Genomic DNA, 13,448 nt, shown 5'->3' with positions numbered 1-13,448 from the left:
ATGTGCTTCCTGCGGCGCTTGTGCCTTGCCTTTTCCGTAAGTCCTGGGCGGTTCAGTTTGGTCACTGTGTGAGCTAGACCAAACCCCTGTGTTTGTGCTTTCCAGTTGCCATGGTTTAACCCCAGCCAGCAACTAAGCACCACGCAGCCACTCACTCCCTCCCCCCCCACCCAATGGGATGGGGGAGAGAATCAGGGGAAAAAAAAAAGTAAAACTTGTGGGTTGAGATAAAGACGGTTTAATAGGACAGAAAAGGAAGGGAAAATAATAATAATAATAGAATATACAAAACAAGTGATTCACAATACAATTGCTCACCACCTGTTGACCAATGCCCAGCCAATCCCTGAGCCATGGTGCCCCCTGGCCAACTCCCCCAGTTTATGTACTGACCATGATGTAATATGGTATGGAATACCCCTCTGGCTTGTTTGGGTCAGCTATCCTTGCTGTGTCCCCTCCAAGCTTCTTGTGCCCCTCCAGCCTTCTTGCTGGCAGGGCAGTGTGAGCAGCTGAAAAGTCCTTGACATAGTGTAAACACTGCTTAGCAACAACTAAAACATCAGTGTGTTACCAACATTATTCTCATCCTGAATCCAAAACACAGCACTATACCAGCTACTAGGAAGAAAATTAACTTTATTCCAGCCGAAACCAGGACACCAGTCCTCTCCTGAACACTTACGAGGTGTGAAACGAGGCAGCCAGATGCTGATGGTGCAAGGTTGCCTATGTTTCCTTTACATCACTCTACACAAGGCGCATGTCTCTCCTTTGCACTTGCATCCTGCAGATCTGGGCCAGGTTCCTTCTTTCCAACAGACAGAAAAAGGCAAGATAATCTGTTTCACATGCAGTGCTGGAATAGCCAGAATGAACTTGTTTCTGAATGAACCAGATACTGGGAGTATTCTTTAGACAAAGATTAAAAGGAAAAGCAACAACACAATGGTGGACCCACTGAAATTAAAGAGGGAACTAGATGAGCTCATCGCTTTATCCTCAGAGCTGAGGAGCCTGCTAACAAAGGCAGATAGATATTAAAAATGCCTTCAAATATGCTGATAAATTATTCTCCTTGGCATCTCTTCAGAGTTGGCAGACTCCATAAATCCTCTTGCACAACTTGATTAAGCTCTGGCTGTCAGAGTGAGGCTGATATTTAAATCTCTCTGTGAAGCTCTATGCTGGATCTGTGTACACATTTTTCCTTTATTTTGTTTTTTAGAAACGCTTTCATCCTGCATTTCCTGGTTGGCTCCAGAGCCTCTCTGGCAAAAGCAGGACTCTGGAGCCTGTCGTTTCCCAACTGGGAAGGAGTTCTGCAGTTTTAAATGATCTCTCATCTAGACCGTTTTTGCCATAAACATACACTGTGGTGAAGTGAGAAGGCTGTGCTCCACCACAGATTGCCTTCTTACCTCTTTTGCCTGAGCTTGCATTTCCATCTCTGTAACATGCTGTGTCTTACTCTTCACCTCCTAATTCTCAAACAACAAACAGCTTTCCCCGGTGATTTTAATCTCTTCTGTTGATTGATCACACCCCTTTCTGAAGTGCTCCTCTTCCCCACAGTAATAGACCCATGCTTCTGAATAATACATCGTGAAAGAAAACTAAAGCCATCTCTATATAGCTTGCCAAGGCCAAATTCGTCTTGAGGCAGTCATTAGGTCTTTTACCTTTCCCTTTCCAATAGGCTGACACTAGCTTCTTAAACGTTTAAGTCCACAGGGTGCAGGCTCAGATTTGCTTCATAACAAAAGCTCCAAACCCTGCCTATTGTAATGTCAGGTGTGACTCATCCTCCTCTTTCCTGCCAGGAATGGGGAAAAAAGTGAAGGAGCATTCATTGTGCCAACTTTGTCTTCCTCCTCTTCTTTTTCTCTAGGTGCTCGGGAAGAAGCGATTCCCGTTGCCGAGCCTAAGCCTTGTGGCCTGGGCTCACTTCTCAGCTCTGCCACAGTTAAACAGTGTGATTACAGACCATCAAAGGTGTTTTGGTGAAGTCCAATAAAATCCAATCTTGGGGGAAGGCCCAAGGATTCCCTTCAGAACCTGGGTCCGACCTGGAGATGGGGATGACTGCTGAATGATGGGACCAGCTCTTGCTGTGCAGCTTCCAGTGGAGGGGGCCAGCCCATCTAACTGGGAGGTCTCAGCACTGCTCCAGGGGTAACAAATCTCCAAATGTCCAAGCTATTCAGGGCCGTAGGTCTTACTTGTCCTTCTAGCTTTGAACTTTCTGACCTGCTGTGTCTTTTCAGGAACTTTAAAATTAAAAGAATAGAAATAAATATAACTAAGACCACAAAAAAGTTCCTTTGAAGTATTTTCCTGTGATTTTTTTTTTTTCCCCTTAATTGGCCCTTACAGATTTGTCTGGGGCACTTTAGTCCCCTTTGTACTTGACCCTATGTAAATAGGCCACCCAGGGTTGTGTAATAGATTCCCAGTTCCTCTTGACAAGACTATCAGAAAAGGATTAATTGTTTTCCCATGCAACCCTAGGGAGATTTTACCACTGCTTAAAATTAGAGTGGGATCATGCCCCCAGTCTGTTAGTAAGCGCGATGCTCATTCTCCCTCCATGTTTGTGTTACTCTGATTGATGTATTGATTTAGTAATTGACCTGCATATCCCCATGTTGTACCTATAGTCCAACTGGGGTAATTTAAAAACAGCAGCTGGAGTTTGATACTGCCTGAGCAGCCTGTGCAGCTGGTGACCCACGTGGGAACTGGGGCTGACTCATCAGTTCTGAAAACACAGATCTCTGGAGTGACATCTTGACCAAAACCCCTATGTTAAATATTCCATTTATCTAATGACTAAAGTTAATTTCTGTTTATTATTACTTATTACAGGAGTACCAAAGGCACAAGTGTCAAAAATCACTAGCTATCATCAGGGGCTAATATGCATTTGATACTTGTGGCCTTTTCATTCTGCATTAGTATTGATGAGTGGGGAGAGGCAGGGAAACAGGTAGATTTCAGCACAGCAAGGAAGTTTGTAGCTATTCAGACAACATTTAACTCCCATATTTTGTGCCAAGTTCTCTCCTGGTGATAGTCAGCAAAGTTACATCAGTTTACACCACCTGGAGATTTGGAGCCTGACGTGTCTATTCCACACGTGAGTTGCTCTGTCTACCTTGGTTTATTTTGCTAGTCTCTCTTGCTCAGCACTGTTTGCAATACAGTTAATCCTTCTTGTTCCCTCGAGCTTTGACTGGGCAGCATCGAGCAGCCATTTCTGCACTAGGGAAAAGCGAGATCAAATTTATCTGCTTAATATCCACTGCACTGACATTTTGTCCTTCTTGCCTGCGGCTGGCACATTAAACATGTGACTGCTGTCATGCTTATTGTTAAAGTCTTATGGCTTTTAGGAGCAGGGCTGGAAGACTGTTTTTTATCTCCCTTCCCATTTGTTTTTTATCTGGAAAAGGAAATCACAGAGATCTCACACTCTCTTTCTTCCTCCCCTCCTCCTTAAAATGCTTTCAGGGCAGCCTTGTACTTCTGAGCCCTGGCACTGCACTCACTGGACCTTCTCTACACTGAAGGATTTCACCTGCTCACAGTTTTCTGTAGCCAGGACCCCAGCATGACGATAGAAGCACCCTGTACCTGCGTGGGTCGCATTCTGGCTCAGCACCACGATGGATTGCACTGGTACAAATCAGGGCCTTTAGTAATCGATCCCGCTGCGTGCAGGGTAGGAAGCTGAAACGCCACGTGGCCTCTAATGGCCGCAATCAGAGCAAATCCCCCGTGTAAAACGGAGGTAGCATTTGAGAGAGCCGCAATGACTCCAAGTCCTATTCTCAGCAGCACGATCCTCACTGAAGGTCAGTAGGACTCGGGCTCCCAAGCGCCTGGCTCACACCCACAGCCACATCGCTGCAGTTTAAGTTACCAGGCACCAGCTGAGCTGCCGTAAGTACAAGGAATTCCATGGGAGAGCTCTCCGACCACCCTGCTCCCAGGGCCATGGAGCTTCCCCTGACACCATTTAGTGAAATCGGGCTGTGCTGACTCCCTCACTCGCTGTAACCCGCTTGTGTGTCTGAGCCCTGGATTGCTCTTGTATGGGGAAGCGAGGCACGCTTATGAGCATCGCACCGGCAGGACTGTGATGGAGGGTGATGGGAGCCTTGCCCAAGAGAGCAAAAGACAAGAATGGCTCAAAACGAGCAGCTTTTGATTTAAAATTAAAAAAAGAAAAAAAGTCTCTCTGCTATGCTAATCCCTCCTGGCTTCCAATCATTAAAAATAATACAGACATTAACAGACAGAGCCATAGAGCCATCTTTCTTCTCCTTTGTTTAGGGGTGGATGAAGGCTAATGAAACCCCAGACTGCAGGTTTGTTTGCCTTACATAATAGGCGGCCAAACTGTTTTCGGCAACTGCAGCATTCAGTCGAGAGATTCATGGAGAGAAGCCTTAATTAGAGTAATTGCTCTATTTATATAACGATTCCCTTTTGTCTGAGATCAAATAGATCTTTGAGAAATCTTATTTCCTTTTGAGTTAATTTCTGGCCTGTTAGTTTAGCTCATGAATCTTAATGAAGACGAGCATGTTGGGTATCTCCCGATCTCCCCGCTCTCCCTCATTACTAGAGGGGAGGCTGTGGGGCGTTAATCTGTACTGCTGCTGCTTTTCACTTTGGTAGCAACATGGGAGAAACACCAACAGGCAGGAAATGTTAATACCACGAACAGGGAAACCTTGCTTTCCTTTAACAGTTTGGGCTTGACTATTGCATTGGCAGAATCCCTAATAGGGGTCCTCTGAGGCACGTGGTGTGATGGAGGGGAGGTGAGACTGAGGGTCTGCTGTCGTATCTGTGACAGGCTACCCTTGGGCTCCTGGCAAAATAAAGCGATGCATTTCTCTGGGTCTCTGTTCCCTGCCTGTAAGATGGGGAGAGCCGCTATCTCTGCCATACACTTGCATTTGAAAGATGAGCTGCTCAGGGGCACAGGCTTTCTCTTACCAGGTAAATGTGCCCTACCCAGGGCAACAGAGTCCTGATGGGAGCTGGTGCGTCTAAGACTTCCTTTGTATTAAAGAAATAATGATTTCTTCCTCGTCCAGATGGCTGACAATGTGAAGGGAATGGCTGAGCAGGAAGTTGTATTCCTCTTCCTGAAGTGCATTACTTCTGTGAAGGGGTCTGGGCTTGTTAGTGTTTTCCTAAAACATGATGCAATTTCACGTAATCTAGTCACTGTGATATGAAATTAATTATCCTGATGCAAATAGCACATACACGAGTTACGTAAAACCTATCAGGGATTCCAGTATTAAGAAAGGGAACTTACAAATTCAATGGAATTAATGCTTGGAAACATCTGTTTTGTGCAAACATCCCCTCACAGACTTCCAGGCTGACTGATTTCCAAACTCAGCCTCTTGAGACAGAATTTGCAATGCTGCATGTGAGCAGCACCAGAGAAGTCTAGTACAGCCTTGCCCAGCAGACTGGGAGACCTGGAGCCCTTCCCAGCACAGTCCGAGCCATGTAGTGGGTGAAGGGGAGGACTGGCGCGGGTCCCCTGCTCTCCCTCACCTGCTCGCGGGCTGAGCTCCCAGGGCTGACGCAGATTTTTTCCTAATGGTTGGCACTGCTATGTCTGCATTTTTTCCTTGTAACTTCACGGGCCCTCTGTGGACTAATCTCCAGCTTTTAATTTCTTGTCATGGCTTGCTGCGTTTTCTTTCAGTAAATGTTTTCAAATGATCTTGTGAAGTCATGTTTTTGGCTCATTCCAGCTGCTGGTTTTGGCTGTGATGCTGCTGAGAGGGTTAGCTGAGGTCAGCGAGCGCCTCGCTTGAGTTTGCTGCTCGGCAAACTGGTGTAGCCCAAAGGGACCCAGTCTGAGGATGCTCCCAAGGGGCTCTTTACACCAGGAATGGGATAATTCCCCATGGTTGGATGTGATCACAGAGCAAGGGCTTGATGGCCTGGTTCAGGTTTAAGATTGGTGGTCTTGCTATTGGTTTTCCTGGGAGGCATCTTGGATTTGGGTGATTACGTGTTTCTTTTTGTTCAGGAACATCTCTTGTTTGCCTTGTTGTTGTTACTGTTGAATTTTTTTTCTCTGTGTTTCTTCACTGAGCGCTGTGTGCCAGAGGTTGAGATTCGTGCTGGATTCTGGATTATCATGCAAAATTAAAGATACTCAATAAACATTAGGAGATGACATTTTGTCACAAAAAACTTTCTGCTGAACATCTTCTCTCATCACTTTCAAGAACATTAGAGGGTTGTACTTGGAAGGACATTTAGTGCTGTCCAACCTATGAAGCAAGAGTCAAACTCTGGCCTTCCCGTGGATGCCAGGAACTGCCAACACTTCGTAAGACATTTTCTAGCCGTTTCTGAATGCAGTTGAAGGGATCAAGTGAAAGATTAGCTGCACTTCTGAAAACCTTCCCCCTGCGCAGCCTGCATGTGTGCAGAGGGCAGCATCTGTGTGCTCTGGGCACTCAGCTTTACCCCTCCTGCTGCAGAAATTCCTCTTATATGGCCAGAGACATGGGTATGGGCTCCAGCTACTTATTTCAGAGATGAAGGCTGAGCTTGTAATTAAGTTCCTTAGAAATCCCAAGTTCTTTGTTTGCTTTGCTAGAAGTGCCATCAGATAGCAGAGGCGGCATGAGACTGGCCGTCAGATGCTACCCTGTTGCAGCGGAGAAATGTCAGTACTGCCTAAGGCAGAGAGGGAGAAAGAGAAGGATTCATGGGCTCTTGAGCCTTTTAGAAGTCATTATAATCTTTTGTTTTTTCCTGACATACTGGACAACACAAACTAAAACTGCATCCATTTTTTGTCAGTGCAATAATTCCTAGTGAATTCCGATAGTGTTTGAGGGGGTTAGTTATCATTTTAGTGGAAACTGCCTTCAAAAATTTCATCCTTTAATTTTATATGCCTGTCACAGTAAGGCAGGTAACTCTGTTCCAGTGTAAAACATCAATACTGTCTCTGTTGGAGTCACGATCTGCACGCCTGCTTTTCAGCCCAATTGCCAAATAAAGACTGGAGCTGCTTCCCAGAGAAAACACCCCACCTTCACCAGGCTGTGACAGACCTGCCGCCTCCAAAATTCACCAGGGAGGAGCAGCAATGGCCAATATCTTGTTTTCTGTCAGCTTTCTGCAGACATGTGTGTACATCCACAGGCCAAGTAAGCTGCCGGGATGCTGCAGCTGCCCAGAATACGGGACCATATTTCATGTACCGCATGATGCCGTTCAAAGGCAACATTTTCAGTGCCAGTTCCCATGTGCAGATGCAACTGAGAAGTCTCAGTGCAGTGTACAATACGTTTATCAGGGATGTAAGTTAATGATAAGAGACCGACTGTCCTTTGAAATTATATCCCACCCTTTTGCTGAAGCAGACAAGTATGAGTTTGACTGCTATGAAAGGGAGGCCTCCTCGTGTGTTGATAGTCTCTGTAGAGTGCATGATTTATATTCACTTTCAAGGTCCTGCTAGCCTGCATTAGGTGCTTACAGTATCTGGGAAACAAGCTTAGAGAAACGTGTCCGGAGTGGTTTATGGTGCTGGTGGGTCGCTCCAGCCCTTGATACCCTTGTGCTTCAAAGCCCTGTTTTTACAGAGCAAGAGAGGCAGCAGCACTGAGCTCATGCCTGACAGCTGGGGAAGGTACTGTTTGATCGGGTCCCCCATAGGTCAGCTCACTCCTGTTGGAGGCAAGGATTAATTCAGAGGGGTTTTGTGGCAGCCCAGCATCGCTCTCAGCAGCCAGCCAGGGCGACGTGTTCCAGCAGCGGGTGAATTTGAAGCCATCGCTCTCCTCCTGCCTCCTTTGGGCACCCAGTGCGGGGTAGACGGTGCCTAGAGTTACCCAACTAAGGTTTTGCACTCTGTGGGTCCCATGCTCAAATTGGAGCTGGCTGGTCAAATTTGAACAGTCATTTGGTTTGTATGTTATGTTTCGCTTTTTCAGAGCTCAAAACAGCCCACCTCAAGGGATGGCCCTTGCCTAATCCTCATTGTCCTGACAAAATGGGTGTTTTAAGCAGCCAGGAATGTATTTACGTTGGCTCTCAGCTTGTTGCATCGGATGCCTTCACTTGGTGCAATTTTGGCATCATGTGGAATAAAGCAAGCAAATAGGAATGTAAACACACTTTTATATCCTAGGGCTCTGAACTGGTCTGGGAATGGGCAGTCCAGTTTAGGTTTTGGTCTTATATGGTTGAGTGTGAATGGGAACCCAAGCAAAGCATGTTACCAGCTCTTTTCAGAGATTATTTCTTTCATGATTTTTTTTTTTTCCTCTCCACATTTAGGAGAAGCTTCCTGGTGTAATGGAGGCAGCGGTAGGTCAGGAGCCAGGAGACATGGGACTTATTCCCAGCTCTTCTCTCCTTTTTGTCTTGTCTTTTTGGACTGTTTTGGTCTATACCACTCCCAGCACCAGCGAGCTCTGATCTTATTTGAGCTTTCTAGGTGTTCCAGCAATGCAAATAAGAGCTAGTGAGGTGCAGATATCCATCTGTGGGGCCAAAGAAGCTGGGCAGGGAATTTCTAGAGAAAGACGGGGCTGCCAGGAGATTTCTGGCCTGTTTTGCAAACCAAAGAAATTTAGTTCAAGACTTGCAAAGGCTTGTCTGAACCAGGTCTCTCAGAGATTTTGGCTTGACCCATTTCTTGTTTGGAAACCAAGCTGTTGTCTGGGGATCAGTATCCCGCAGAAATTTTGGGGCAGAGTCTCTTGGGAAACAAATTGTGTTTGGGTTCTGCTGGTAAAAAGGGAGAAGAACGGGTTGAAAGGGTTGGGGAGACAGAGAAGTTCTGCTTGTCCTTGGGCCTGGCCCTGGAAATGCTGCATAACTGAGGGCTGAAGAGGCCAGAGAAGCGTGGAAAGACCCCAGCTGCAGAGAGCCGTGTCAGCTTTGCTCCTCTTCTCGTGACTGCTCTTACAAATCTGGATGCACTCAGCAGCTCTTTCTACTAATGTTTTGGGTGGAATGGTGGAAAACAGTTCTACCGTAGGGAATCCCATGGCAGTACACGTCCTCGAAGGGCTCAGGAGGTCAGGCTGGAGCTGGGGTTTTTGTGCTAATGTCAGCAGAGTCTGGGGTCCTGCAAGGTCTCAGCTGCAGATGCCCCATCTACTTTGGCTCTGAAGCCCCCTCAGGATGGGGCATTGGGGAGACTTCTAAAAGAAATCTGGTAGTCATCTTTCTTCTCCCCGTCTTCTCTCTAGGTAGGGAATGACTAGACCTTTTATCTGCCCGTTCTAGAAGAATTTGTACCTTCTGAAAAGCTCCTACAGTCAGAATGAAGTTGGTCTCTCACTGCACCTCCCCTTCTTTTTATTTCCCTATTGCCGAGATGCAGCAGACTTGGTCATTCCCGAAACAGTGACCGATTGTCTGGTTTGGCTGGTTCAGCTATTTGCTAAACATAATGCTCTTTCATCTTCGAGGAAATCGTCTGGACACCTCCACCAGAGTGGAGCTTGCTTTATGCTGCTGTTTCAATAGGCAAATAAAAGCGGCTGTTTTCCCAGTTTAAACATAACCTGATTTCTCTAATGAATTAGAAGTACTTGAGGGGAGGGGAAAGATTGGGTTTTACTGAATTTAAAAACTATAATCCTAAATTAACAAGCCAACTAGCTCTTTTCCTGCCTGAGGAAAGGATTCCCCTCCTCCCCCGATATTTCCCTTCCCCTTAAGAAATGTCCGCAGCACTCACACTTCATCATTCTTGTTGGGACCTAAAGGGCACCCGCCGGAGCCCTCTCGCGCCGTGTGCATGATGTACGGCTTTTCTCGTAGCTCCCTGGAAAATCAGGGCACTTTGGCTGAGGTTTGAGATTTCTTTTCACTGGTAACAGAGGAAAAATGTTATAAAAAGGAATCCTCTAAAAGAGTTTTGCCATCAAGAGAGGAGACGGTTACCTGTCTGCTCTCATCTGCTCAGGGCTTGGGGGGCTCTAAAAGCCAGCGGCTTGCTCATTTTCCTCTGTTTCCTGAGATGACAGGAAGGAAAGCGTAGGCTTCTGGCTGCGCTTCAGCAGGCTGAGGTTCAGGAAAAAGACACAGCTCAGGACTGACTCCAGTCCAAAGCCTGGCTGGCTGGTGAGCAGCATTTGAGAGTGAGCTTGTATTGCTGAGAAATTAATACAGAAATAAATAACCATCAAAACCACTGTGCAACATTCATAATGTTGCAAACAATGCAATTCAACTTTCTTTTCTATTGTGGTAATCAAGGATTTGACCAAAAGAAAAAGGACTAGGGAGAAATAGACCCCAACTTCTTCCTCTAGAGAATGAGTCAAGTTCCTTGCATGCGGTTCCAGTACAATGAAATTGAGAAGTCTGGCCAGCAACTGGGTTCAACAGGAAAGCTGAGGACAAGCTTTTGTGCAACTGCTAATAGGTCCCTCTCCCGTGGCCCTGCCGGATGGGAGGAAACAAACAGCCCTTTTTGTTTTGCAGTTCATGACGAAGAACCCCAACATGCGGCTGGGCAGCCTGGGGCTGGGCGGTGAGAGCGCGATTCTGCGGCACCCCTACTTCAAAGATCTGGACTGGGACCTGCTGAACCAGCGTCAGATGGAGCCACCGTTCAGGCCCCGAATTGTACGTGGGAAGGAGGGTGGGGTGAAGGGATCCTGGTTTTTTTCTCTTCTGGGCTCTTTAAGCAGGTTTATTCCCATGAGACAGGAAAGGAGGTGAAGGAAGGGCAACCTTGACATGAAAGCCCTGGCCCAGGAGCCAGGAGGTGAGGTCTCTGGTCTTGACTTGGCTGCTGGTTGGCCACCTGATGTTGAACAGGTCACTTTTCCCCTCCATGCTGGATTTTCAAAGGCGGTTCAGCCAAAAGATGTGGGTTTGTAAAAGCAGCTGCAGCAGATCAGGCACCTAACTACCCTTTGCCTTGCCCCAAATATAAAACAGGGTAAGTAATCCTCATTCTGACCACTCCACCTACCTCTTCACAAGTGGGCTCTCTCTGTCTGTATAGCACCCAGCACAGTGTTCCCTGCTCAAACCACCGTCAGCTGAGTGGGTCAAATGGCAGACAGGCTGCAGAGGGGACAGTGTTGCCCGTTTTCCCAGTAGTGCCACACAGCCCAAAGGATGCTGTCCGTGGAGAGCCTTTCCAAGGTTGTCTCTGTGGCTTCCTTGCCTTTGGAATTGTCACTCGGAGTGGCTTGGCCTCATGCTGTGGTCACTCTGCAAACTCATAGTGGCAGTGGTCAACCCCAGTCCTGCTCTGTGGAGCTCACTGGGTACAGAATCAGGCTCTTGTGTTGTTCCTTCACCTGAATCAAAGGCTAAGGGAGCCTCCTCAGTCCCCCACGAGCTGGACAGGATCTGGGAACATTAGACTTCAATGTCAATAAAACATCTTGTTCAGGATGCAGGAAAAACACACGCCTTGTCAAAATGTGCCACAAACCCCATTTGTGTGTGTGCATTGTAAACAGTCCCACTCTGTGGCATGCAGTAAGGAATCCAGCACCTGGAGGCAAGCCATTTGTCTTCCCACGGCCCAGTAATTCATTATTGTGCAAGTTTAATGGCTCGCACACAGAGGAGTGTACGCCCCCCAAAAACCCAGCTGAGACACTCTGCAGATAAGGAGGGACTGTGTGGAGTCAGCTAATTTGAAACGCGGCTGATAACTGCTTCGAATGGCTGGGTCTGTGCTGCCACTTGAGGAAAGGAACTGATTTATGTGCCCTGCCCTGCCGCGTCTGCAATGCATCAGAGGTGGTGTCAGTTAAATCAGAGAGGGGTTTGCCTGTCAGAAGCCTGCAGAGGCTCTAAAAGGGTTTACACTGTAAGAGGCTCTGTGGGGGCACTCAGCTGCTCCTAGTCCAACCCCAGAAAAAGCTTTCAGTAAGCTCAGCCTGGGTTATGGAAGCGATGGTTTATTGCACTCAAGACTAGACTAAAGATGCAGAGCGAGGATCAAGCAGATGATACATACTTTTGACATCTCTTTCCTTTGTCTTTTCTGTTTGACAGAAATCCAAAGATGACGTGAGCAACTTTGATCCAGATTTTATAAAAGAGGAGCCCATTCTGACTCCCATTGAAGAAGGAATTCTTCCAATGATAAACCAAGATGAATTTAGAAACTTTTCATTCACAAGCCCAGAATTGCAGCAATAGCTATGGCTCTAGGGAAGGGCTGCTGAGAGGACTGGGGGGAAATGAAATGAAAACCAAGTTTACCAGGAATTTCATTCTCAAGGAGTAACAGTGCACTGACTTTACGTGATACAGCAGCACCACTGTCAACGTTACCTTAATGTGAAATTGAAGCCTTCCTGTGTTTGTTGGATTTATGCAGCTCTTGGATCAAATATTGACAGGGGTGGAACAAACATGATATTGTGAGTAGCTGATGCAGACAGAGAATTGAATGCTGAGCTAGTTGGCTCAGCCTGAATGTCACCGCTTGCAGTGGATTCAAGGAGTCGGCGTGAGCACAAACAAGTGTCTTGCAGCTCTGAGCCAAACAGACTTGTTACAATTCTGATTGTTTGCAAGACTATTTTGAGGAGTCACAGCACTGTCCAGTGTTATGGAGCCATGATCCAGCATCCCATGGCGTGACCGAACCAGATGTTGCTACTGACTTTACCTGTTTCTGCAGTATTTATTTCTTTCCGAAGGACAAATGGCTCTCTTTGCCACTGTTTGGGTTTCCATGTGAAATATGTCATTGTGGTGACTAGCAGAAGGAAAAAAACAAATGCCCTGTGCCCCACACAGATTCTTCCAAATCAAAGGGAAGTCACGTGCTCGTAGTGTTTTACTGTTTGTGCGATATGAAAAGTTTTAGTGTTTGCATTCTGTGAAATGCCTTTTTACATCATGCATCTTCAATGCTCCTTTCTTTGCCTCCCAGCTGTTTTCAACTATAATGTAACTTGTAAAACTTTACTGTTTATTTAGGCCCATTCTATTTAATTATGTTATACAGAGCCCCTTTTGTGGGTTTAGTGCCTCATTAAAAATTTGATCCAAAGTGGTAGCGCTTAAATTTGTAGCATTATTGCGATGGGAGCCGCAGAGCTGGCAAACTGCTTGAAAGCAGAGTTGTCGGCCAACAGGTAACACAAAAGGACAACTTTCTCTCATGAGAATGATAAACCTTATCTAAGAAACAGGGTGACTTGCTTTGGTTTGGATTTAAGGGCTTGTTACTCACAGGGCACTTCCCATCAGTTGCAGCCTCAAGCCTCTGCTACAGGCAGACTGAGACAGTTTTTCAGCGCTGTTTGTAGAAACCAGACACTCTAGGAGATGGTTCTGTGCTGTCCCTGCTCTTCTGGAAGTTGGATGATTTTTCTGTAGCTCCATGGCACAGCTTTGCACTCCTTGCTAGTCTTGAAGCTGTATATCAGGATTATAGCCTCTTC

The 13,448-nt window shown here is 46.5% G+C and overlaps 1 protein-coding gene across 3 annotated transcripts in view; it reads left to right on the top strand.

The window, feature by feature from the left end:
- The window catches only part of PRKCH (protein kinase C eta), a 120,397-nt gene extending 107,328 nt beyond the window's left edge, over window positions 1-13,069 (top strand). For all 3 annotated transcript variants that reach the window (XM_052783456.1, XM_052783457.1, XM_052783458.1), the window contains exons 13-14: window positions 10,507-10,650; window positions 12,046-13,069. In XM_052783456.1, coding sequence (XP_052639416.1) covers window positions 10,507-10,650; window positions 12,046-12,192 — 291 coding nt within the window. In that variant the 3' untranslated portion in view covers window positions 12,193-13,069. The remainder of the gene's footprint in view (window positions 1-10,506; window positions 10,651-12,045) is intronic.
- The last annotated feature ends 379 nt before the right edge of the window (window positions 13,070-13,448 follow it).

Source organism: Harpia harpyja, chromosome 3 (genome assembly GCF_026419915.1).
Source record: "Harpia harpyja isolate bHarHar1 chromosome 3, bHarHar1 primary haplotype, whole genome shotgun sequence".
Taxonomy (NCBI): domain Eukaryota; kingdom Metazoa; phylum Chordata; class Aves; order Accipitriformes; family Accipitridae; genus Harpia; species Harpia harpyja.
The sequence above is the reverse complement of the archived record's forward strand: the minus strand, read 5'-3'. Positions and strand labels throughout refer to the sequence as shown.